At 39.2% G+C, this 26,462-nt stretch overlaps 1 protein-coding gene across 1 annotated transcript; it reads left to right on the forward strand.

Moving 5' to 3' along the window:
- Positions 1-14,092: 14,092 nt before the first annotated feature.
- Positions 14,093-26,215, forward strand: LOC101479144 (cadherin-1). Its single transcript, XM_024804678.2, has 18 exons — positions 14,093-14,287; positions 15,289-15,403; positions 17,125-17,213; positions 17,451-17,648; positions 18,028-18,168; positions 19,016-19,171; positions 19,283-19,424; positions 19,692-19,864; positions 20,472-20,600; positions 20,960-21,145; positions 21,395-21,645; positions 22,662-22,804; positions 23,262-23,353; positions 23,498-23,630; positions 23,914-24,141; positions 24,246-24,376; positions 24,641-24,784; positions 25,323-26,215. Exons 1-18 carry the CDS (start codon positions 14,237-14,239, stop codon positions 25,536-25,538), a joined length of 2,718 nt encoding a protein of 905 aa, XP_024660446.2. The 5' UTR covers positions 14,093-14,236; the 3' UTR covers positions 25,539-26,215.
- Positions 26,216-26,462: the final 247 nt, after the last annotated feature.

A 26,462-nucleotide genomic window follows, 5' to 3' on the forward strand; every position in this document is an offset into this window, starting at 1 on the left:
AGGTATATTTACTGCAAACATGTTCAGTGCCGTTAGCTGAGAGCTCAACTCATTTGAACTCTGGTGACACACGATCAGAGAGAGAAATCTAAACAGAACCAATGCAGGTTAAAGCTTGTTGAACGTACGTGTTCAATAATGTGGACTTTTCTGTGGACTTTTGAGTCTGTTCCTGAGATTGAACCTGGGATGTTGTGCTTGCTACATTATGGAAGACCGGCTCTTAACCTGTCTATGCCCATCTAAAAAAAATTAGTGATAACATTAATGTTTACAGCCTGTTACAAAAGACATTTCCACCTACATAACAAGTGTATAGTGGCTGATTTTTACTTATTTATTTGTAACCCAGCCCTCCATCAGGCCTGGGTGCTATGATTGACAGATCCAGATCCAGCTAACAGTTGTTTGCTTGCCTCTACTAGTGCCTACTGCCTCTACAAGTTGAAGTGGCTCACTGAGAGAGCTTTGACACACTCAACAGAACGAAACCATAACTCATTTTGTGTGTACCTTACCTCCTCATGTCAAAATGGCTGCTGCCACCCCCCTTTTTCAATCTCACATTAATACAAAAGTGATGACCTTCTATCACTTCTGCTGTCTGTGGCACCTGTGTCCACCCATTCCTTCTTAAGATTCCATCTTTGACAACAGCTCAAATTTACAGTTAGACTGTAAAAGGGCTCAGTGTGACTAATCAAACAGTAGGGCAGTAGGCTGTTTTTAGTGGCAGATTAACATGGTCTTCGAAGCTTTGTGGTTTGTGTGTGACTGAGTTAAACTAAACTCCAGTGTGCGTGTTCATGATAATAAAGGAATGTTCCAGTGAGCCACACTGGCTGTGTTTTAGCAGTTTTTGGACAACAAGCACAGATCAACAAGGCCAGCACACAGGCGTGGTGGTATATTAACCTTTCCTGGAATCCCTTATCATTAAGAGAATTTTTCATTGTTACTGTTTGGCAAGAACACTTTCCAAAAATTATATTTACGTTTGCAAAACAGACCATTGTTTCGCTTTGTGTTTGATTCTATATAAGATAACTTCCCTTGCACTAGCAGGACTTTGTATTTGTTAGCAGTTCGTGTGGAGTTTGACTCCATGAAGCAGGGCGTGTACAGATAGTTAACCAGTTAATCTAAATGTTTCATACAGTTGGCGGAGATGCAGACAGTGTTCTTTGATAATAATATTTTCTTTCTTTTTCTTTTATCAGTATAACAATGGAGGACACATCATGTGTGTGGATGCAATAGGAGAAGTCCCCACCACCATCACAGGATATGGGAACACTGTTTCAACACAGCTTCTGGTTTCCCGCTATCACAGCATGACTGACAGGCTCATCACAGCATGAGTCACAAAGCCTCAGGGCAATGACACATGGGAGAAACAGGAAGTTGTACAGAAGGAAAGCAGCAGAGCATCATATGAATGGCAATCATGTGGATCACCCTTTCACTCACAGTGATGCTGTTATTGGAAATGTTCTAACTCCCCCTCTGTCATCGTCACAGTTTCAACATAACTGTATATGGAAAACGATTCTGTTGTCATCGTCATCTGTATTTAGCTCGAGACCTGAGATGGCAGTCTGCAGGCACTTTCAGAGTTCAGCATTTCAACATTAAGATTTTGTCTCTCTGCTACCTGATGATTTGAAGGAACAACCTCAAAACATGAGGCGATTTTTCAAAATGTGTATTTTCTTAAATCTAAAAATCTCTTTTTGGATTTCCATTTTCAGCATAATTATTTCTGGTCCTTTGGTACAGTTGTTTTAGGTTTATTTTTTGTTTTTATTAAAAACTAAATGAATATACATTTTTATTTTTTTCAGAAAAAGCAGCTGTCACCACTTTTCTGTGTCAGACTGATGTCATTTGCATTAGTTTTCCAGTAACTGCTAAAGAATCAGTTTGGGCGTCAGTAAGGTTGGTAACAGTGGGAACCAAATGAATTTTATACACCAATATTGGCTCAGATTTGACTGGATATAATTACCCTTTTGCTTAAACTGCGAAAGGGAAATTGTATGATTACTATATTTAAACTACAAGTAGATGTGCTGGGTTCTAACTAATTCATTCAGATTTCACAATTTGATGATGCATCCACTTTATCGGCATTGGCGATACTGGCCCAATATTTACTTGGGCGTCAGTAAGGTTGGTAACAGTGGGAACCAAATGAATTTTATACAACAATATTGCTATTAATGTATATGTTCTTCTAAAAAATCCTAGTTTCTCGGATGAAGAGGTTTTAAAATAAGGAGAAAATGAACTATTGTCACAGAATGTGAAAATAAAACACTGACTAATTCTTCAGTCTGCTCTTTTATCTAAAAATGATTCTCTGGAACGATTACTCAAGAGCTAGAGCAACTATCACCTCCCCTCTCCTACTTCGTCATCCGTACAATTGCATTAGGCTTCAGGTGAAACCACAGGGGAAAAAAATATGACTAGGCCTTTGTCCTGCCCCACACAGGCACACATACACAGATCTTACACTGGGGTGGGGATGAGGGGAACCTTTGTAAGGACACTGACAGTGCAAGGTAAAAGTAATGAAAATGTCCAGCCCTGAACAAAGAACATAAGACAAATGCCTCTTTGAACAGATGACTTGTAAGCTGAATGTCACAGATATGTAGAGAGTGTGGTGAGCTTTCAGAGTTTTGAAACTCAGATTCTTAATGCACAATCTCCCTTAACTGAAGGTCTCATCTTATAAAGCCATAAAAGTAAGAGCCAAAGTTTTATACTGAAATCCGAGCCTGACTGGAAACCAGTGCTGAAGCTTTAACCCTGGGATAATATGAGAATATTTATGAGAGTAAGATAAACGTTTTCCCTCGGCATTTTGTAGAGATTGGAGGCAATTAATAGACGCATTAGTACAGGGGTGTCAAACTTAATGTAGACAAATTGTGACTTATCTTTGAAATGGCACTTCTTTTCTTGGCACTTCTGCCTTCTCCTGCTGCTTTCAGGTCACACAGCACAGAGCAGGCAGTTTGCGCCTCCTCTCCTCGCTTGTGTTTTGAGGTTGTACTGTCACGTGACTTGGCAGTGCAAACAAACAAGCAAGCATGCTCAGATCCAGGTAGATAAAGGTGGTATAATATGGCTCAGATTTGACTGGATATAATTACCCTTTTGCTTAAACTGTGAAAGGGAAATTGTATGATTACTATATTTAAACTACAAGTAGATGTGCTGCAGCCTTAATCGTTTTATTTTTTTTGTCCTCTGTTCTAACTAATTCATTCAGATTTCACAATTTGATGATGCATCCACTTTATCGGCATTGGCGATACTGGCCCAATATTTGCTTGGTATCGGAAGGATACCAAATCTTGCAGTATCGCACAGCACTACTCGCCTCTTGACAGAGTGAAGAAACCGTCTTCATGTTGAGTCATGTTCTTGGAATGCCTACTTCACAACAAACTGACTTCATGTTTTCATAATCACATTTTGATCTGACACACTGAACTTCTCAATAAAGCACAATATTCAACAACTAAAACACAATTTTCTGTTTAGGAAGGCTAATAAAATATCACAAATGATAAAAATGTCCGTTACTACTTTTTTCTAAACAGTAAATTAAAAAGAACATTATGGATAACAACAATTATTATATTTTAGCATTAAAAATAGCATTTTAATTAAGGATTAACCAAAGCATAAAAAATATTTTGGTAATTACCATTTAGGGCAGCTGAGGCAAAAACCTTACACTGGGCGGTGGTGTAATACTTGTGTTATGATCTGTAACTGTCATCTTTTGTACAAAAACTTTGCCTGCAATAATTATTGCCTGCAAATATGAAGAATTACCTGATATACAGTCTCATTTAGTGGCTCTACGCTATCATGATCAATTTGCGGTCTGTGGTTTTTTTCATCACCAGCAGCACTTCGCTGCAAATGAGCAAACCTGCAGTTGTTTACGACTGAGTGCACAAACACTGTTGTCATGTGACTGTGTTTAAGTGAAGCTCTGATCAGAAAGTAGGGCTTCTCTTCCATGATGATCTGATGGGAACTAAAAGCTTATGAGCGGCCTGACAATGGGCTTTTAACAGGAAGTCAAGTGCTATTGAACAGCTGAAGTGCTTTTATGCTGTTGTCAGCTGCAGACATATAGATAAGTTCCACCATGTTATGTACTGTCCTACTATGGAGGTTTTCCTGTAAACCAGTTGTGCTGATGAATCACTCAGAATGAACTAAGACCTACACATTGTTCTATGTATGGACACACGGTCCATCTGCTCTAATATATATGTATTAAATGTGCCTCTCTAAAAAAAAACATTTGACATGTCCTTCATATGAAATGGTGCAGCAGTCAAAGTTCCCTGTGTCATACAAGTGTATCTAAATCACTGTGGTAACCTATGCTGAATACATAACCTGGTTGAGAGCTCTAATGTGCACCCACACAAGCAGCAGCAACAAGAGCACAGTCAACAATAGCATAATTAACTTGAATTTATTAATTAATTTTTTTAACCACTCTGTGCAATACATTAACAGTGTTCTGTAGCATGAATATCTTGTGTTGCATTTTATTGCATTTCACCATGCGATAATGTCTCTGGCACTCAGAGGGATCATTTTGTGTGGAAGAAGATTTACACAACCAACAAAACGACCATTTTTAACTGAGTGTTTACTGCCTGAAGCTTCAGAAAGTGGCGCTTAAAAGAGAAAGTAGATAATCACTGTTATGATACCCATTATCTCCAACTGGGGTTTGGGGTTTTGTCAAGCCAAGTAATGCAAAGCAACCCTGGCTGTGTTCAACTTTTTTCGTACTATACAACTTAGTTAACATACATAGTCACTTGTTTGTTAAGAATTTTGTTTAGGTTTGTTTGGTTTTGTTTGGTTTTGAGCAATTCAGAAAATTAAATCCAGAAAACTAGTTCATGCACTTATTACTTCAAGGTTGCACTACTGTTATTATTATTATCAGACTGTCCTTAAAACTCCCTGAAAAGTCTTCAGTTAATTGAAAATGCTGCAGCAAGAGTACTGACATGGACTTGAAAGAGAGTAGTAGCAGAGCCCGCTGCCACGTCACTGCAACCCCCTCTGGCCTCTCCTCCGTGGCTGCTGGGTGACCTCTCGTTTGGGGCTCTCCTCAGCTCTTCCCAGGAGGGTGGCACGGTGGCGCCTTTGGTGGTCCTCCTCGGATCTGGGGCCTCTCAATGTCTGGGGCCTGGATGTCCTCCATACCTGCTTCATGCCCTGGGGGACGGGGCTATGGCTCCCCACACTCCCTAGCAGATCGTTACATGGAGAAACCTTTTGAATACAAGTGTGCTGATCCACACAGGTGTTCACAGACACAAACTACACCTTTCGTGGCTGCTGCCTCAAAGCACATTGTGCTCTGTCAATCTTGCGTACTGCACAATAACATGTAATATTTAGTATCTACTGTTATCTACTGTTAGCTAGTTTATTGTAATAGTGTTGTATTTATTATGTTGCTCTTTTTTGTTTGTTTTCTCTTCTGTTTTTTTATCTCCATGCAGGTGATCCAGGTGTTTTGTTTGTTTTTCTTTTTTTTCTTCCCCCCTTTCTCACCATCTCTTCCCCTCTCTATTTTTCTTTCTCTCCCTCTCTTTCTTTCATTCTTTCTCCCTGTCCTATCGCCCAGTCATGTCTGTCACGTCTGTAACAACTGAAAATAAAATAAAATGAATACATAATTATAATAAAGGTCAATCAAATGGACCAATATGGCAAGGCCATGATAAATCTGCTTGGCATCTTTCTTGGCCTTCAGACAACAATTCTGATGGCTAAAGATCCAAACGGGACAGGCAGAAAAGATAAAAAAGAGAGAGAGAGTATATTTCTGTATCTTGGCTTCTCTTTATTGGCTCCCTGTTAAATCCAGAATTTTATTTAAGATCCTAATGAGGCCCCATCTTGTTTTAAAGCTCTCATAATACCAGCAGACCGCCTCACTCTCATTGGCTTACATGTGGATATTTAAAAGCAGAATGGGAGGCAGAGTTTTCAGCTCTCAGGCCCCTCTTCTCTGGAGCTGCTCTCTACTTTTAAGATTAGGCTTAAAACTTTCCGTTTTAATAAAGCATTCAGTGAGGAACATAAGTATTTGAACGCCCTGCGATTTTGCAAGTGCTCCCACTTAGAAATCATGGAACACATTGTAGGTGTATTCCCACTGTGAGAGACAGCATTTAAAAACAATTCAGGACATTGCATGATTTTGAAATATTTTTTTTGTATTGCACTGCTGCACATTATTTAAACACCTGGAAATCAGAAAGAATTCTGTCTCTCAAAGACCTGTTACTATGCTTTTAAAAAGTCCACCTCTACTCTACTTATTAATCTAAATTAGTAGCCAGTGTCTGAGCTCTTTAAAGACACCTCTCCACTCCACAGTCAGTCAGACTCCAACTACTATCATAGGCAAGACCAAGGATCTGTCAAAAGACACCAGAGACAAAATTGTGGACCTCCATAAGACTGGGAAGGGTTACAGGGCAATTGCCAAGCAGCTTGGTGAAAATAGATCAACTACTGGAGCAATTGTTAGAAAATAGAAGAGGCTAAAGACGACTGTCAGTCTCCCTCGAACTGAGGCATGGGATAAAGTCATGTGGTTAGATGAGACCAAAATAGAAATTGGCCTCAACTTCATTCGCCATGTTTGAAGGAAAAAGAAGGAGTTGCATCCCAAGAACACCATCCCTACTGTGAAGTTTGGGGGTGGAAACATCCTGCTTTGGAGGTGCTTTTCTGCAAAGGGGACAGGGTGACTGCACTGTATTAAGGACAGGATGAAGGGGGTCATGTATTGTGACATTTTGAGCAACAACGTCCTTCCCTCAGTCATTGAAGAGTCGTGGCTGGGTCTTCCAACATGACAATGACCTGAAGCACACAGCCAGGTTAACCAAGAATTATATCAAGGTTCTGGACCGACCTAGCCAGTCTCCAGACCTAAATCCAATAGCAAATCTCTGCAGGGAGCTGAAACTCTGTGTTTCTCAGCAACAGCTCAGAAACTTGACACATCTAGAGGAGATCTGTCCCACATAGCAAAATTGGTATGGCCCAGATCTGGACCACACAATGTGCTTACACATGGCCCACATGGCGCAGATCTGGTTTGCCAGAGGTGTCCCACACATGGGCCAGTTGCAGGCACACTGCTGGCCCTGCGCTGGCCCAGAACAGTTTCAGCTCTGGCCCCAGATGTCAGCCTAATGTGTACCTTAACCAAGCCATGTAATGACAACATATAGTGCAAAAGTAACATGACAAAGATCTGTTCAGATAGTGAATGGACTGGTTTGTATATAGCACTTTTCTACACTCCCAGTTTGCTCAAAGTGCTCTATACAACATACCACATTCACCCAATATCTTTAAACGAATGCTTCCTGACTACATTTATACACATCCACAGTCTTGACATGCAGATTGGAGGAGCCAGGGATCGAACCACTAACCTTTGGATCAGTAGGTGACTTGCTCTACCTCCTGAGCTACAGCCACCAAGCAGGAAGCATGAGTAAACCTTCACTAGGTTTTGGATAAAATTTACACTCACAGACCTGTCAAACCTACGTTTGAAACGTTGGCTACCATAGCAGTATAGTATTGCAACATGGCATTTGGGTCTTCTAACTAAAATAGGAAAATAGGAACATAAATAATGCCATCATTGCCAGACCTGTCCCACATCTGGTTGACATAAACTCAGCCATGACACCGGTCAGTCAGAAGTGCCAGCTTGATGGCAGATCCAGGCCAGACCTGTTTTCTATGGGCCTGGACCAGATAAATCAAACCACAATCGAGCCAGATATGGCATGCTATCACATAGACAGTGCCATCTATGCCAGGCCTGGTCCATATCTGGATGACATACGTCTTATCATGCCAGAAGTCAAACAGCAGTGCCAGCTTGATACCAGATCCTGCTTGCTATGTGGGCGTGTGGAGGAGTGGGCCAAAATCCCCACTGCAGTGCGCAAACCTGGTCAAGAACTACAGGACACGTTTCACCTCTGTAATTGCAAACAAAGGCTTTTGTACCAAATATTAACACTGATTTTCTCAGGTGTTCAGACACTTATGTTCCTCGCTGTATAGTGATACTGCATCAGGTAGATCGAGCCCTCCCTTAGTTATGCTCCATTAAGTCTAGGTTGGTGGGGGATTCCCATGATGCACTGTTGAGCGTTTCTTCTTCAATCCCCTCGTTTCACTCACTGTGTGTTTATACACATCTCTGTATTTGATTATTAGTTGTTATTAATAAATATAATATTAGCAATAATGCTAATGAAAAAATATATTCTAAAGTGTTTTGAGGTTCGAGATATTTTGTTTGTTGTAAATTTTCCTGAAACTGAATTAGAGGTACTATGTGTTTATGAGTCAACTGCTGCTTATAAAAGTTAGGCTCGTTAGCTATTGAACCGTCTCACTGCTGTTGTTTTCTTTTAATCCAACAGTTTCTGTGTTTCCTCACTGCTGTCAGCAGATATTGGCCTATAAACATTGACCCAACTGTTAATAATTGACATGATTTCCCTTTTGCAGCAGCCTTTGGTTGCCTTGACTGAAAGAGACAGTCTGCCAGGTAGTAGAACAGACAAAAGAGCACAGGGTTTTTTTCTGGCAAATGATCCGAGTTTATGTTTAAATGGTATATTTATGTTTAATGAGAAGTGTAAGGGCAACCATAGTACACTAGATTAACTGACAGCAGAGCCAAGTGTCAGAAAGCATTAGAAATAGGCAGTTAGGCTTAAAAGTGAAAGAATGCTCCTTAGCTTAAGACTCCATGAATCTGGACCAACAGCTCTGCCAGGGTGAACTTTGGCTCATCTTAAGAGGTTTCAACAGAGATAGAAACTAGCAGCAATGTGGTGATCATATGGAATGCCCATTCAATTCAGCCCCTCATAGCAACAACAAGTGAAATAACCATTACCAGTGTCAAGTGAAATTATCATCCTGTAGCCTCTGACACTGGACTCATCTCTGTGCTTATGTATTTTTATTACAGATATTATTTTTTTCTTGTTCAATGGACGTTTTTCTTTCCCATTGTTGCCAAGTGAAAGCTCATAAGGCGTTTATGTGATTGTTGAGGTTTTCTGTCTATTGGTGTAGAGTCTTTACCTTAAAATATAAAGCTCCTTGAGGTGTTGCATGAATACCTGCTTGCTTTTCCAGAATGCAGATAGCCAAATACCAAAAGAGCAGTGAACCTCGGAGCCAGCAGCAAGCTGCTTCTCAAGGAAACCAAGCTCACCGTGTTAAATAATTGTTTTGAGCCCCTCACTGTAGTTTTATACCAGACCAGAGGGTTCCACACTTGCCAAATCCCACCTAATTCTGTATTATATGACAAAATTATCTACAAATGCCTATTAGCAAACACTGGTCAGCTTCAAGATGACACACAAAAAGTGAAAAATATAAGTGCTTTAGTTCAGCATAGAAAGCATTACTATTATTTGATTATTAGCACTATATACATATATATATATATATATATATATATATATATATATATATATATATATATATATATATATATATACAAGTACATGTAAGTACATCTGAAGCTGGTGAGAATGTGAGAACCTAGGAACTATAGTCTTCTAGGGTATAAAACTACAAGTTTTTATGTGAGTGATGGTGTTAAATGCAAAGTCAAAGGATGGCTAAAGTGACAGTTCAACTTGTAACTAATATAAATGGATTGTGTCAAACTAATTGTTTTATTTTTCATTTCCCTTTTTTCACTTCCTGTTCTAAAGTTCCTTCGCTGCCTAATTTCTCTTTCTGTTTTCACAGTTGTATTATGCATCTGTACTTCTTTTTTTGGATATAGTTTACCAAATTCAAGTTCATGTTGTGGAGCCCGTGAGCTTGTTGTACATTCCAGAAGGATAACGCAAGGACACATTGTGCACACAGTGTGTGTGTCTGTGTGTGTGTATGTGTGAGACAATGTAATAATGGTTCATTGTCAGAAATTCCACAAAAGATAAGATATCTGGTTAAAATACATTTTGTCTCTTAGCTGACAGAAAAGAAGAGTGAATGTCAGAAACTTGTATTGTGAAATTCTCCCAGGGTTCTCTTACTCGTCCTGACGCTGTTCATGTTGCATGGCAGGTTTGCAGCTGCTACTGGACTGAAATGGGAGTTGTCTTTTTATTAAACACCCCACAACATGATTATCCAGATATCCAGGTACCAGAGTTGCCTCTCTGCAGTTTCTCTCCTCCTGACATCCCCCCAAAACTCCCATTCCCATAAAGAGTGTGTCTGCTCCCAGACCATCAAAGGATGAATAAAAAAAACTGCAAAAATTCACAAATACCTCACAAAAACATTGCAATGTAACATCTACAACTGCACAAGAAGTAAACCGGTTAAATGCTGACTATTAAACATTAGGTATCTCTCTTCCAGTAAAGTAGAAGAGTATTTTTACCTTGCAAAAATGCATATTTATATGCATTTATGAGTTTTTCTTTTTTTTTCAAAAAATGTCCAGTTGATTTATGTAATGTTATGCACAATTTATTTAAGACAGCAGTTACTGCATCAGTTTGGCTAGTTCTGTGTTTGGGTTAAAATATAGCATGATTAAGGATACAGAGTTATTAATATTAAACATCTAATTAAACCAGAATGTTTTTGTCAGTCCACCCCAACTCTCACGTAGCATAATGTGACATGTTTGTCGCATCCATTTAAAGTCAGCCAAGTGCTTGAAGAAAGATTTGAGCATCTCATTAGTTCCTGCTCTAAAGTCCAAGGATGCCTGTTTAACATTTCATGGAATTCTATCTAATGGTCCTTGAGATATTCCAGTCTTACCAAACATGGATACCTGAAAGTGCAACTCTACAGCCATCATTAGAGAACATTATAGTGTCATAATCCTGCATTGAACAGACATTTATTGTGAACATTAAATCTTAAATTCTTCCAGTTTAATCTTCCAGTATCTAATGTATAAATAAATAAAGTGTATTTATGAAGGTGGTTTCAAAGTCGTGGTAGTTAAAAAAAATGTAATCTAAAAGAGAATCAACTTCTACATTAAAGGAATGATTACACATTACACAGTGACTTAAAAGGATCACTCACTCTTCCATCTCAAGAAACTGATAATGCAACATGACACTTTTCACTGCCTTCTTCCTTCTCTGCCCTCACATTCTCTTTGCTTCCTCTTTCTCCCTCCCTCTCTGTCACACACTGATCTTTTATTGGCTAAGTGGTGGTCACTGTAAACTGACCATTCTTCCCACCCCCACATCTCTGTGTTCCAGGGATGAAAGAAAGGCGCAAAAGATAACATCACTTAACTGCTTTTCAAAAATCCCCCATCTTCCATGCCTGTTCACTCTTAAACTGTGAGGATTAGACTACACAACATATGATATAAAGGGTATTTGAAATAACCATCTTCAGCTTAACTTGTCATTTTAACAGTAGCTTCATGCACTGGTTGATTTTCATAATTTTGCTTCTATAAAATGTTTTCGGAAGTCAGAGCATATTCAGTTAGACCTTGCATGTAAATTCTAATAACACATTTCCAATCATCTATTGTAATTTTACAAAGAAGAATTGCTGATTAATGTATTAATATTCTAATTAAATATCCATCAGCAATGGTGTGCTTGGTACCAAAAACATACCAAGCACAGAATTCAGAAAGAAAGGAGGGAGGGAAGAGGAATCCAGCAGCTAACATTAGCTATGGCTGAGCCTGGCTACATTCATGGTGAGTAAACTATTTGCCAACGGTGTTTTATTTGCTCCTCAGCATCACAATGACAGCATTTGAACAGTGCTGTGAAACTGTTTGTAATCAGGGTATGCTGAAATTTGCTAAACTAGCAAATATTTATAGGATCTGCTAACATTCAAGCAAGAATATCTGTTCCCAGAGTTAACTATCATTTTTGGCAAACTTTAGTTAGGTAAAGGTCTGTCAAAAACCTAAATGAATTAGATGGTTTCATAGATGTTATTTCAGTTTTCAATTCAGTAAAAATCTGCTAAGTCGTGTATTAAATATGAAGTTAATTAATATCAGTTTTATGTTCTTATCGGTGTGATTTCCTGAAAGCTAAAGAGTAAGCTAATGTTAGCTGCTAGCTTCCATCAAGTTTCTATTTTCTTGGAAAAGTAATTAGGGTTAGGGCTCTTGTTTATTTTTTTTTACTTTTCACACATCTTGGCATTGTTTTGGTTAAGGAAACCCAGTGGACTTAAATATTTCAGTGTAGTCTTAACCCCCCTCAAGTATGAATGTGTGTGAAGGTTAGCTGGAAAGTGCTTAGAAGCATAGAAGAAAGTGCTTGTGTGAATAGTCGAAGGTGGCATGTTGTATAAAGCGCTTTGAGGGCTCCAGGAGAGCAGAAAAACGCTGTATAAGAATCAGTCTAATTACCATTTAACTCAACAAGCATTTGTTTGTGTCTGCCAGATGTTAGCTGGTAATACTATTATATCCTTTTGTGGCTGCATTTTAGGAAAGCTACAATCTCTGATATCCAGTCCTGTGCAAACAGTCTTGATCTACTCCTCATTTCTTTATATATTACTCAGTCAAGCATAAAACGGCAAGTAACACAGGTGAATCGGTGTTAGTTGACAAATAGCACAGGTAAAACCAAATCTTTGAGCACTTTGTTAATCACAAAAACACATAATTGTTCCCGTTTCTTTAGTTGATTCTGTAAAAAAGAAAAATGACAAAGGACACAGTGTGACAGGTATAAAATTTTAGTTTTTCTGTTAAAATGCTATTAGAATATCTTGGCATATCTCTGCATGTTGTGGAGTGTATCCTTAAAAATGTGAGGACTGTCAGGAGAAGAGATACAACAGTGAGTGTCTTATTAAAGCTGAAACGTATCCTCAGATTTTGATCTACCATCTAAAAAGCATCTGGTTGGCAACAGCTTTGTTTTTTCAGCATGCCAATGATACACTGCCAATGCAGTAAAAGCAGGCCCAGATAGAAAAACATACAGTGGAACACTATCCATGATGGATTGACCTCCCAGAGCCCGAATCTCAATATTACTGAAGCAGGAATACAACAGAAAGACCCCAAAAAGATAGTCCTGACACAGAACAGAAGAAAAAGCAGCCAACATCTAAAGAAGAACTTTACAATGTCCTTCAAGAAACCTGGAGAACTATTGCTGGAGACTACTACAAACATTGTTCACTTAAACTATTGGACTTGAATAAATGAAATTCCATTTAAAATAAAGTAGTAGTGCATTCTCTCAGTCACATGCTTTCAGACTGTGAGGGTAAGAACAGCATGGATGAGAAAAGTCCATTTTTCTTCAGTATCAATTACTGATGTTTATCAGCACATAGCATTACTTCAGTGGGTACGCTTACAACAGCTTATTAGCAAATGGGATGTTGTGTATTCAGATGACAGTGAAAACTGAAGCAAATAAAGCTGAATGCTTAAATTTGTATCATCAAATTCTGTATTTGGCTTCTGTTCGGGGACACTGTCAATGATTTCCTTTCAACACTCAGCTGAATACATCCACTGGTTTTCAGACAGTCATTTGTGTTTTTTTTAGGCTGGTTTCACACTAATGACTTTATAACACTGTTGGTTGGCTTTACAAATGAAAGATGGTTTTCTGTCAGCAGCTTCACGTGTTTTTTAGTGATTCTTAGTAAGCAACTGTGGATAAAGTCTGAATGTCAGTGTGTGTGCATGTGTGAGAAAGACATGGGGAGTGAGAGACAGATTATCAGTAAGAGGAAATGAGACTGAGAGCTCCCGAATGTGGCTGACTGAACTCAGACTCAGATCATTGCTGATAATAACGCTGTCCGCTGCTACTATCCGCTGTGTCTCTATTTATTATTTATGAACAGAAACTACTTGTTCCTGTCACTTCAGGTGTGACGGGCTGGGATGACCATATTAGGAACACGGAACCTGCGCACCTGTAAGCTGACGTCATGTGCTGAAAGTACCTGAAAGAGCGCCTTGCAGAGTCGAGTCTCAGTTACAGAAACTACCTTCAGGGGACAACAGGAAGACGCCAAGAAGCGAGTTCAAAGAGGAATATATTTAGGATTCTTTTCGTTTTTGGCTGTGTACTCGAGAGGAATACTAAAAATACGACTTAGACAAATGGGGACCGCATTGTTCGCGGTTTTTGGTGCTTTAATCGTCGTTTTCCAGGTGAGACTTCCTCTTTTGGTTAATATTTTGCCATCGGTGCTCAATTCTCTCACTGTCCCTTCTACTTTGAGTCACAAAAAATAAATGTCGGTTAATCCTGTTACTTATTTGATTGAACTGGACAACACCGGGTATCTCACAAGCAGTCTTTTCTTTCTTTTCTTCGCGGAATAATTTCGGCACCTCTTTATGCGTGAAGTAGCCTTCGATTTTAATAAAGAAATACTTTTATCAGCTATGGTACTTGCTGGGACTAGTGGGCCAAACGAACTTGTGGGGGTCTAAAATCCTTATTGTGTGTAGCAGCTTTCTCCGCAGAGCAATCTGCAACAAATATTTAAAAAAAAGAAAAAAGTATTTTAAAACAGTGTCGAAACCGCAGAACACACGCGGAGGTTTAGGCCGTCTTTCTTTTTCTTTTCATACCCTTCCGCCTCGAAGAGTTCGAGGTTGTGAGCGAGCCTCGCCCTGATTCCGCTCATGACGTTGTCTGCAGGTTAATTTCCAGTTCAGAGTTGTGGTTTCAGCTTTGTTCACTTCAGTCTGTTTCGCTTACACATATCGAGAAGCACTTGTAAAAAGATTCATTAATGTAAAAGAGAAAAAGGACTATCATCCAAGTAATATCGTTTTTGGGATTTTAAAATGAAATGAAAAGCCATTTGGCTTACAGGCACAATTTCAATTCATTCATATAATTACACGGGGCGTTAGACACATTTTCATTAGTATTTAAAGTGACAGTTATTTTGTTCTTTATTTAGTGTTTAAACTGTGTATATTAAGCAGCGCAATGCTTTGCCAAGGCATTTTCTGAACAACAGCTCAAAGCTGCACGTTGTTCAGTTTAAGGAAAAACCTAAAATCCTGACCTTTCAATGCTGAAAACATTTCAAGTTTTTGATTTTTTTTTTTTAAAAACATGTAGTTATTCAGTTTCGAACTCTTATAAGCCTGAAGTCTTATTGTACGTCTAACTGAAACTGTTGCTCCTCTCCTAGGTGTCAGCACTAGAGAGAGCTAACAGGCCAACATGTGTGCCTGGATTTGAGTCAGAGCTGCTGGTTTTCAGAGTGTCCAGGGAACATCTGAGGCCGGGCATGAGGCTGGGCAAAGGTAAGAGCAACCCAGTGTAGGCTCGTACATGGGTGTTTTTAAACGTGTTTGATTTGGATGTTAATGTTTTCTGCCTGGATGGTGCGTTACTCTTAGTCATAATCTAAATGAAATTATTTTTGGGTATTTGTTTCTATTGTCTAGTATCATTTCACATTACAGATTTGTTTGTATGAAACTGTCGGAGGGTTTAGACCTGAGTTGCAGCCCTACATGGAACAACTCTGCTGTTGTAAAGGACTCCTCCAGCCCAGATGGCCTTCAGCAGATTAGCTGGGCACATTGTTCTTAGTTGAAACCCAAACATGTCTCAGCCTGCTCTCACTCTGATTCTGTTACTTTTACCTGCTGGTCAGAGCAGTATCCCCGAACCTGTTTTACAGGCTTTGCTATTCAAGTGAAACTCTAAAAAAGGAACTGTTTTCTTTGATTTCAGTTAACTGAAAGGTTTTTAAAAGCTTCTTATAAACAGACTTAAACAGTTTTTGTTTTTTTGTTTTTTTAAATGGGTTGTGGTTATGCATGTTTGCTTTAGCGTGAATATTCGTTTCTTTATCAATGGTCTCTACTGAATTACCCACTTTGATGGGGGTTTTTAAGACACAAGCAATTTATGATAATCAGATTAAAACGCTGTGTAAATGTATGTACAGCTTTACCTTGTTTATTTAGGAAAATATTGCAGAAATCTATATCTGGGCATCATATGTCAGTTTCTGTCCTTTTTCAATACAATTCAGTAAAATGTCATTAAGAGTAGATGCCAACAGGGCCCTAGAGTAGGTGCCAAAAGTACTGCAACCTAAAAATCAAGTTGAGTAGGCAGTAATGAGAAAAGGCTGTAGTGAACCAAACACTTACTCCACAATACTTCTATAAGGAGCAGTGAATAATGGGTAGAATAGTTGGTTCGAAATGATTGATGGTTCCAACCCTACTAAAATATAAACATTGTTTTAGCTTTCTTGGCCTATGGTTATTACAGATGCATTAATACAACCTTTTCCTCTTCCAATACTGCTTTAGTTTGACTGCATGTCTTGATAGTTTTATATTAATAGGCTGTTGTCTAAGAATACGTAGGTTTAGACAATTCTATGAATTGTTTTAGTTCAAGTCAAGGCTGTTTATCCCCCCCTCTTCTTTCTTGTATCCTAAAAATGAATTACCAATCGCAGAAATTTAACAATTTATGTTAAGTCTTAAAGTAAATGAAAGGAATGAAGAATGGATTAACATTACGTTGTCAATATGTAATTTTCATAAGCATGGTCCCCTGAAAGGTGTGGGAAGTGAGGTGTTGTGTAGTTATGTTGTCTTTACTGGAAACCAGAAAAAATCTGTTCTGCACTGGCAATTTTACTGCTTTTTGAAATGACAACCTGAGGTAAACGCCAAATTTTATTAATATTTTTACCAATTTAAACCGTCAAACTGAGGTTGATGGTTGTATGAGAATGTGTACTTACTTCAAATAAAACGTGTGTCTGTGTGTGTGTGTGGTTTTGACGTCTTTGTTAAAAGTAAATAATGTTAACCTGACTGAGTGTTGCTACTGTCAGAGCTAAAAACCATTTAGTCATCTTGCAGTCACTTATGCTGCTTTTGTTAAGGAAGAGGGAGTGGTGTCTGTCGCTTTTCTTTGAATACAAAAAACTTGCCAGATTTTTCACTATATGTACCACATTCATAATGATTAACTCTTTCCTATCCTTTCCCAGTGGGCTTCACTGACTGCACAGAGCGCACAGTAATTCTTTTCAGCACTGATGACAGTCGCTTTACTGTAAAGGCAGATGGTACATTAACGGTAAGTAGAGTTGACAGACCTGACAGCAAAGTTGGGGTTAGTTTAGAAAAGAAGATATTGAAGTAAGATTTGTGAGGACTTAGTCTAACGAATGCATGTTGTATTTCTGTTAAAGGTTTTGTGTGTATATATATGTGTATATATATATATATATATATATATATATATATATATATATATATATATATATATATATATATATATATATATATATATTTTTATTTATTTACCTTCCAGGTAAACAGAGAGGTTGTTCTTCATAAAGGACACCGGAACTTCTTCATCCACTCCTGGGACTCTCATGGTCACAAAATAACAGTTCCAGTCAGTGTCGTTCACCCTGAGCATCACCGTGGAAAGCACCACCATGGAGCCCACACAAACTTCAACATTCAGCATCACAGTACTGAAGTGGACTCTATTAACAACACAGAGGTGGGTTTAGAGACACCGTTTAATGGGGCATGAATGAAAAGTACATTTGGAATCGATACATGCAAAATGCCTGTTTCTGACACTTTTAGTAGATACAACAGATGGCAACTTAACTCGTGAGGCTACATATAATTTATCAGATTCACAAACTTGAGTATCAACATGTCCTGCTTGGTAGGACACGATAATGCCTCATTGGCCTTCATGGCTAAGATGTTGAAACTGATGTTAACTCTGGACAGACACAGACCCATCATAGTCTGAAAATAATTTAAAACTCATTCTGAGAACGTCTGTGCTCCTCCTCATAGTTTAATTAAGTTCTGAGTGGTGTTCTATCCAAGCTCTTGCTAAAAAAGCTGTCTGTATGTTCTTCCAGAATGCCGCTGAGCCACAAGTGCCCGTTCTGCAATTTCCCAAGTCTGGTGGAGGGCTGAGGAGGAGGAAAAGGGACTGGGTTATTCCTCCGCTCAGTGTTACTGAGAATAAGAGAGGAACCTATCCCCTGAAAGTAGCTCAGGTAAGGTGAACTGAATGACCTTGTGGTTAATTTGACAATAAACTGCATTTTAAATGTTTATTTCTGCATAGGATCTCGCTGTTGTTTCCTCTGCAGTCCGCATGTCTTTTTTTATTTTATTTTAATTTTTTTTCTTGGATGTCATAAGTAATTCTTAGTATGACTATCAGTTAACTTTAGAGTAACGCAAGTGAAGTGTAAAGGCACAAGTAAAGATCTATATGTTGTTGGCAGTCAGAAAAGTTGATACTTAAGTGCCAAGTGAAAGATGTATTTGTCTCTTAGGTATAATTGTTTTTATTTTTTAAATTTATAAATGCTAAAATTTGTCCCATCTCTCACTACTCCTAACTTTCACTCCCCAACAATTTGTGGCAGATGGCTCCCTGTCCTTGAACCTGGTTCTGTTGGACATTTCTCTAGTTAAAAGGGAGTTTGCTTTCTCACGGTGACAAGTGTTTACTCATGGAGATCAGCTGATTGTTGTGATTTCTTTCTAATACTATAGGGTCTTAATCCTGCGGTATGGAGTGTTTTGAACTTGGCAACAGTGACACACAAAATTAACTAAAACTGGAGTAAATTGGTTGACGATAACACTACGCTAATAACTCAGATTATTTACAATGAGTAATTATAGTGTGCCCAAAATGCTTAGAGAATCTAACAATCTTTTTGATTTGAGATCACAAGGAGTCCTTCTGCTCTATATATCAAAATAACCAGAAATCTCTTGAATTTGAGTCTAATGCACAGCCTCTTTACTATTTAACAGTTACTTTAGATGGTGAGAGTGATCTTAATTAGTCCTGTTGTGTTTTTCATTTGTTTTTGTTTGTTTTTCCAGATCCGCTCTAGTGACGATAAAAAAAAGAAGCTCTTTTACAGCATCACTGGTCCTGGAGCTGATCTGCCTCCTGTTGATCGTTTCACAATGGACAGAGAAACGGGCAATCTGTATGTAACACAACCACTCGACAGAGAGGAAATACCCAGTTACACGGTAATCATCCTCACTCTGTCCAAATGTTTTTCCATGTGTGTACTTGATGATTGCATTTTGATCGTGTGTGTGTGTGTGTGTGTATAAACTTAAAATCTTCTGCCTGTGTAGTTTGAAGCACATGCTATGGTTGACGGAGCAGGACAAGCTGAGGATCCCATGGAGATTATAGTCATTGTGATCGACCAGAACGACAACAAACCTTATTTTACGGTGGAGTACAACGCCGATGTTGCTGAGGCCACGGCCATCGGTATGTATAGAAACCTTATTGCCTCTGGACTTGGGTAGTTTTCTTTGCTTTTGTTCGTGTTTCTAATACTTATCCACTATATTTAATGAATTTCAAGATACCCAGAGATTTAAAGAAAATCAGAATGACACCTAAAGCACCAGAGAAGGATTTGGGTTAGAAGGAAATTAGCAGACGTTTGCATTAAGTCAATTTTATTTAGTAAATCTTGTAAATGAAGCAGTGTGAAGACCTTCAGGAACTTCTTTTTTATTTCCTCCACTCCAGGGACGGAGGTGGTTAAGGTTGAGGCCAAAGACAACGATGAGCCAAATACTGACAACTCAGAGCTCCGCTATCGTATTCTGAACCAGGACCCACCGCTGCCCACTGACAACATGTTTGAAATCAACCCAATTACTGGAAGCATCAGAATCACTGGTAGAGGACTGGATAGAGAGGTAAGACCTGTTAAACACATTTCAAACACAAGTGTCCTTTTACACCTAAGGGCTGAAAAAACATTTTGTAATGAATCAGGATCAGTAGTCTGCCTGTCACTGCTAGAAATCAGTCACAAAGAGGGTGCTGCAAAAAAACATGGTGGGGTTTTTTTTTTTTTTTTTGACAGTAAAACTAGACACAGCCTCTAAAGTATAGTTAGTTTCTGTCTACATTTCTGGTTTGTGTCATACCTCTGCATGGAAGACACAGACTAGTCTGACAAACTATTCGCCAAGTATAAATAGTTTGTCCAGACTACAGGAGATCAGAGCTGTTTCTGGTGCAGCATCATAAACCTCTTTGTTGCTCTGTGAAGTCAGTTTCAACAAACAGCCTCGTGCCAAATGGTCAAGAAATACTTTATTCTAACAGTTTGACCAAGGCTCTCAACAGCATCATGTTTGTCATAAGCAAAATATTAAATGAGTTTAGCTTCAGCTTTTCAGCAGAATCGGCCTTCATAGATGAAGAGCTTTAGTCCGTCTGAAGGCTTTGTTACAGTCTGTAAACCGATGTCAGTGTTTCTTCCTTCCTGTTGATGAGCTGATGTCTGTATCTTACCAGAAATATCCACAGTACACTCTGACAGTGCAAGCAGCAGATATGGCAGGAGAAGGGTTAACTGGACAAACCAAAGTCATCCTCACGGTGACGGACAGCAATGACAACGCTCCAGTCTTCACTCAGAGCTCAGTAAGTATGAAGTAACTGGAAACTTCCTGTTTAACTGCTGCTTTTTCACACTGTTAAAGCAGAACATTCATCCTGTATCTAACTGCATTATTAATGTTGCACTCACACATTCTGACACAGCAAAAACCCAGTCTTTGACAGCACATGGGAAATGTACAAATGCAGTTAAAAACAATATTTTACCACATGCATAGCGAATTAAATTTATGGACTCCACAGTTGTAGACTTGCATTAAGTAATGAACCTAATATAATGACACAGACTACAAAATGAGGCCATTATTCGCCGTTCCTAGTTAGGAGGCTTTAGATCTGTTTTCACTGCTGTGATTTCTGACTCATCCTTTATTTTCTCACAGTATACTGCAACAGTTGATGAAAACAAAAAGGATGTTGTGGTGGTTAGGATGATGGTAACAGATGAGGATGAACCACAAACTCCAGCCTGGAACGCCAAGTTCAAGATCGTCAGTGGTGATCCTGATGGACTTTTCACTGTAAAAACAGGAACTAACAAACATGAAGGAATCCTTTCTACTGCAAAGGTAGGAAGAAAATCAGGAATTCATTCATAATATTGGAAGATAATTGTGTCATTTGATGGCAGCATTTTTGTGATTTCATGTATCCTCACAAGTGTGTGTGTGAGTGAGTGATATATGTGTACATTCTTCAGTTTTAATAAACACCCATAAAGTGTAATGACATTAAACACTATTCATTTAAGATGTGATGGAATCAAAGTAATTATTTTGTGTGTGTGTTTTTCTTTCTCCTCTCTTCCTTCCAACCAGGAGCTGGACTTCGAGAGGGCCAGCAAGCACACTCTGTTGGTTTCAGTGGAGAATGAGATTCCTTTTGCTCCTGGTGTTTCTGTGGTCACTTCTACCGCCACAGTGGTGGTGAATGTGAGAGATGTGAATGAAGCTCCAATATTTGATCCAAAGGAGATTCTTGTGGTAAAACCAGAGGACCTTGCTGTGGATGAAGCCGTGGTGCAGTACACTGCTTCAGACCCAGACACTGCACGCAAGCAGACAGTCTCGTAAGTCGGGGGGTGGGGGAGAGACTTTCTACTGCTAAAGAGAATGTATCACTGACCTCATAAGTGCTGCAAATATTAAATTTCCTTATAGATAAATGTCTTAGATAAATGTTTTAGATTCCTTGTTCTGTTTGATGGTCAAAATTGATTCACTGTCCTCATGTGTGGCAGATATAATTACAGAATACTGTCTATAGCGATAAAACACTGAATAGCTGTATACCATAATAGAATATTAGGCTTATAAAAGACCCAAATACAGTTAATTAATTAATTAATTTGTATCATTAAGGTCTTAAAGCTTTTTTTAACTCCTTAGTTGTAAAAAGCTCATTGGGTATTGTCACCACCCTGCTGGACAGGCGCTGTGGACACCAAAGTTTGTGAATCCGATAACCCAAGAATGAGGCAACTTAGGACATTCAAATTCCTACCATAGCTGCATCTACTAGGAGGCTGATGGATGGTACCTAGTGGCCACCAGTATTTTTAAATGATGTGAGAACCCTGTAACAGTTAATGTGTTTAATTCTTGCACCGTGTATTTAGCCTGAGGAGAAAGCGGAGGATGTTCAAAATCAAATACAGTGGAACCCCCGACTTACCAATACCCCGTTTCACGAAAAATTCAAGTTACGAAGGCACTGAACGGCAATATTTTTGCCCGTGTTATGGCAAAATGCCTGAGTAACGAAATCCACTGGCTCTGATTGGCTGAGCCCACACACAATGCCTTCTGATTCATGTGACAACCCCTTGGCTTCCATACTTGCGCTTCGCTGTTCCACTTGAACGACGTATTGTTGTTCTGGTTAGCAATTAGCCTATAGCCTATTGTTCAGCATCGCCTCAGTCAAAACGCGCGATGGGTGCTTCGACTTTCGACTTTCAAAAGACCCTCGGGAACGAATTAATTTCGTAAGTCGGGGTTCCACTGTATCACATTGTGGAACATGCTAATTCTAATCATCCTGCCTGCACAGTATTACCATCTTTTCTGTGACTGTCTTGTACAGGTACAAAATATTGACTGACCCAGCAGGCTGGCTGAACGTGGACAAGGACACAGGTCTTATTAAAGTGAGAGCGTCCATGGACAGAGAGGGTATCTTTGTCACAAACAACAGATACACTGCAACCATTGGTGCCTATGATAATGGTAGGTGGCAGTTAAGACTATTACAATTTATAACTTTTAATAAAATTCCCATTTCTGAAAAGTTATGGAGGAACACTTGTTAAATTGGATAAGTTGGACTAGCCTGTATAATGTCCCGATAAAGTTGCAGGACAAGAAATCCTATGTTGCACAGACTGATCACTGAATGATGGAATCTTTTTTTCAAATTCCAGCACAAACGGCCTTTCCTGGGACATTCCCAACTAATAACATTGCAACCCTTAATTTGAAAAATTTAATAATTAGTAATTCAGTAATTAATTTGATCTTAGCCATTAGTTTTAGCCCTCAAATCTTTGTTTTAAAAGCTAAGTGCCAGTTATGAGGATCAGAGGTCTAGAGGAAAGTCTGTGTGCATTACTATGAACTTGGGTTTCTTCAATAAAGTGAAATATCGTTGTAATAAATGTTCTCCTGATGTTTGTTCTGTTACCAGATGCTGTCCCGGCTACAGGAACTGGTACTCTGATCATTCAGCTGGAAGATGTCAATGACAATGCTCCATTTATTGAAGAGCGTGAAATCAAGGTGTGTCTTATTTCCAATAGCTCAAGAATCGTTTTGTGTTGAACTTGTCTAATTGTGGTGCAGGATGGGTGTGTTTGTAAGATTTCCAACTACAGGATGGTCATCAGCATGAAGGAAAGCTTCACTGTGACTTTGTTTCCTCAGGTGTGCAACAAGGATCCAGCTCCTCAGCTGCTGTCAGTAACAGATAAAGACGGACCAGAATTTGGACCTCCCTACTCGGTGTCTTTACAGGGCATGTCAAAGACCAACTGGACCGCTAGGATGAACGACACCAGTATGTACACTGCTAACATGTGACAAGTACAAACTGATAAGATGGCCAGACTTTTAAATATTTTGGTTCAGAAACCAAAATATGTATTTTTCCTGCTAACATGTGATTTGCAAATGTCAGGATTGTTTAGGTCGGACATGATTCAGTGTTCACCACTGAACATTGAGATTAGAGTAATTGGTGCAACGTGGCTTTGAAGAGGTGGTAAAGCTAGGTGAAAGTGAGACAAAGCAAATCCATCAACACAGAATTATTAAGTAAAATATCTGCTGTCTTATTTCAGAAACGGGCATCATCTTGAATTTAGCCGCTGAGCTGCCCAGTGGAGAGTACAGTGTTATACTGACAGTGGCAGACAAACATGGCTTGGGGCAGGACAACATCATCACAGCTAAAGTGTGTGACTGCAGGGGCACAGACTTCACTGCATGCTCAGGTCCAGGACGCTATGGTGCAGCTGCCAGCAACCTGCCCCTTATCCTTGGAATACTTGGAGCCATCCTGCTGCTCGGTGAGTCACACATCTGTAGTCTCAGGACGGTGCATCTCTTTCCTTTCCCAGCTAAGTAGGATTTGGTTGGTTACTGTGTGCTAAACGTTGTGCTCTGTGTTCAGCGCTGTTGCTGCTAGTGCTGCTGTTTACAAAACAGAGGAAAAGGGAGAAAAAGGAGCCACTCCTGCTGGATGATGGTGTCAGAGACAACGTCTATTACTACGATGAAGAAGGAGGTGGCGAGGATGATCAGGTAAATGGACACTCATTCTGATTACACATTAATCAAAGCTGCACACACACAAGTCTCAGGAACAGAAAACCTGAGATTTTCTTTTTGAGATGAAATGTTTAAAAAGGCTGATCAAATTTGTTCCATTTCAGTGATTTGACCCAGGCTTTTTACTGATAGAAAAGTTTGAGTAGACAATGGGCTAAGTGGATGAAGAGAGTGGATTGCAGAAGTACAGCAAAAATATTCCATGTAATAATGCATCATTAAATCGCCTTCTTTCAGGATTATGACCTGAGTGTTCTCCACCGTGGCCTGGACAACCGGCCCGATGTGTTAAGGAATGAAGTGGTGCCAAACTTCATGCCTGCTCCTCAGTACCGGCCACGGCCTGCCAACCCCGAGGAGATTGGCAACTTCATTGAAGATGTGAGTGAGATTCTAAAGCTCCTTAAAACTTAATGAAATGTGGTACTGAGGTGTGAATTCAGTGCATCATTTGATAACATTGACCACAGTATTACAGAAAATGGGAACCTAAGCAGCTCTTACTGCCTCATGGAAGCACTTATGTCATTTGAAGGGAGTGCATACATTTTCATTGCTTTTTGTCTAATGTTATCACACATGTTAGTATCTTGCTCAAGGATATTTGGTCTGCAGTGTACCAACCTTCCGATTGGTAGGTGACCTGCTCTAAAATCTTAGACATAAGCTGGATGGCATTACTTTGGGAGCCATGACTGGAGCAGTCATGGTGACGGGAATCTTAATTTATTTATTTTAAGAGAAGAAAAAGAGGGAGTTGTTTAATTGACTTGCTCCCAGACAAGTGGCAGAAGATGGATGTTTTGGCTAAGAGTACATCATGTCTGTGCTTTGATAATGGTCACGTTTATTATTCTGTTACGTTATTGTGCTCCATGTGAGGTAATTGAAGTAAGTTGTGTAAAATTTCCTCCAACAGAATCTGAAGGCTGCAGACAACGACCCAACAGCACCCCCTTATGACTCCCTGCTGGTGTTTGACTATGAGGGAGGTGGTTCTGATGCAGGAAGTCTCTCCTCTTTGAACTCTTCAAGCAGTGGAGACCAGAACTATGACTGCCTCAATGAATGGGGCCCTCGCTTCAAGAAACTGGCCGACATGTACGGAGGAGGAGATGATGACGATATGCTGTAATCGTACCATATCACATGGCTGCATGTTTAATTTGTAAAAGCAAGCCAGAAAGGGGCTTTCAACAACACATTTTGTTTTTATAGATGTATATGTGCACTGTGGTTTGCCTTCTCACTGCGATCCCGTTAGCAGTTATCGCCCACTGATCAGAAGCCAAAGGATGAGTTTTTGCTGTGTTATGAATGCATTAGGCTCTGTGTGCTTTTTTTTTTTTTTTTTTTTTTTTTTTTCTCCCCATTTTGGGTTTTTTGTAGTTTTTATTTTTATTTTTTAATAAACATCTGTTTGACCTTACGCCTGAAGACTAATACCTTGTTACTTATTCTGTTGAATAAGTGCTGCAGCCACAGTGAACCTTCTGTGTAGGTTACTGGGCGACACCTGAGACACTCTGAGACTCGTCAGTCATACTGGGAAATGTTGCTTTACTCTATAGCATTTGTACTTATGGTCTCCATTTGTTTAAAAAGTAAAATTTGAAATGATTAGGATGAAATCCAGGTAGCTTGCATGCACCTCGTCAGCCTTTGACAGTGTGCTCAATGAGTTATGGATACTTTTAAATTGTTTCCTGTGGATCTGTTCATGTCTTTTATTACAATGATTTGTCAAAAACGAAATCTCTGAGATACTTTGTGAAATTAGCTTTGTTCTTTATAAAGATTTTATTAAGCCAACAGTGGATTTGTGTGGTCTAATTTCAGTTTAGTGCTAACTGCATTAAAACATACAGTGCAATAAACAGCAGTGACAAAAAGCTCCAAATTCTTTAATTTCATTGTCACTTCACTGCAGGTGATTGCAGAGAAAGACTGACCCACACAAGTTCCTTTCATTTCTTTCCGATCTGATGTCTGTTCAGCTTCATATGATTTTGGACATGACTTTGCTGTCTTTGGACACATGAGGTGTTTGCAATGTAAA

This window comes from Maylandia zebra, linkage group LG13 (genome assembly GCF_041146795.1).
Source record: "Maylandia zebra isolate NMK-2024a linkage group LG13, Mzebra_GT3a, whole genome shotgun sequence".
Classification (NCBI taxonomy): Eukaryota; Metazoa; Chordata; class Actinopteri; order Cichliformes; family Cichlidae; genus Maylandia; species Maylandia zebra.

What these genes read in the sequence shown, in the direction of transcription:
- LOC101479144 (XM_024804678.2), top strand. Translation starts at nt 14,237, where the DNA reads ATGGGGACCGCATTGTTCGCGGTTTTTGGTGCTTTAATCGTCGTTTTC. An exon ending in CAGTCTTCACTCAGAGCTCA is followed by an intron (nt 20,601 to 20,959) that starts GTAAGTATGAAG and finishes ATTTTCTCACAG; the next exon opens with TATACTGCAACAGTTGATGA. An exon ending in CATTGGTGCCTATGATAATG is followed by an intron (nt 22,805 to 23,261) that starts GTAGGTGGCAGT and finishes TTCTGTTACCAG; the next exon opens with ATGCTGTCCCGGCTACAGGA.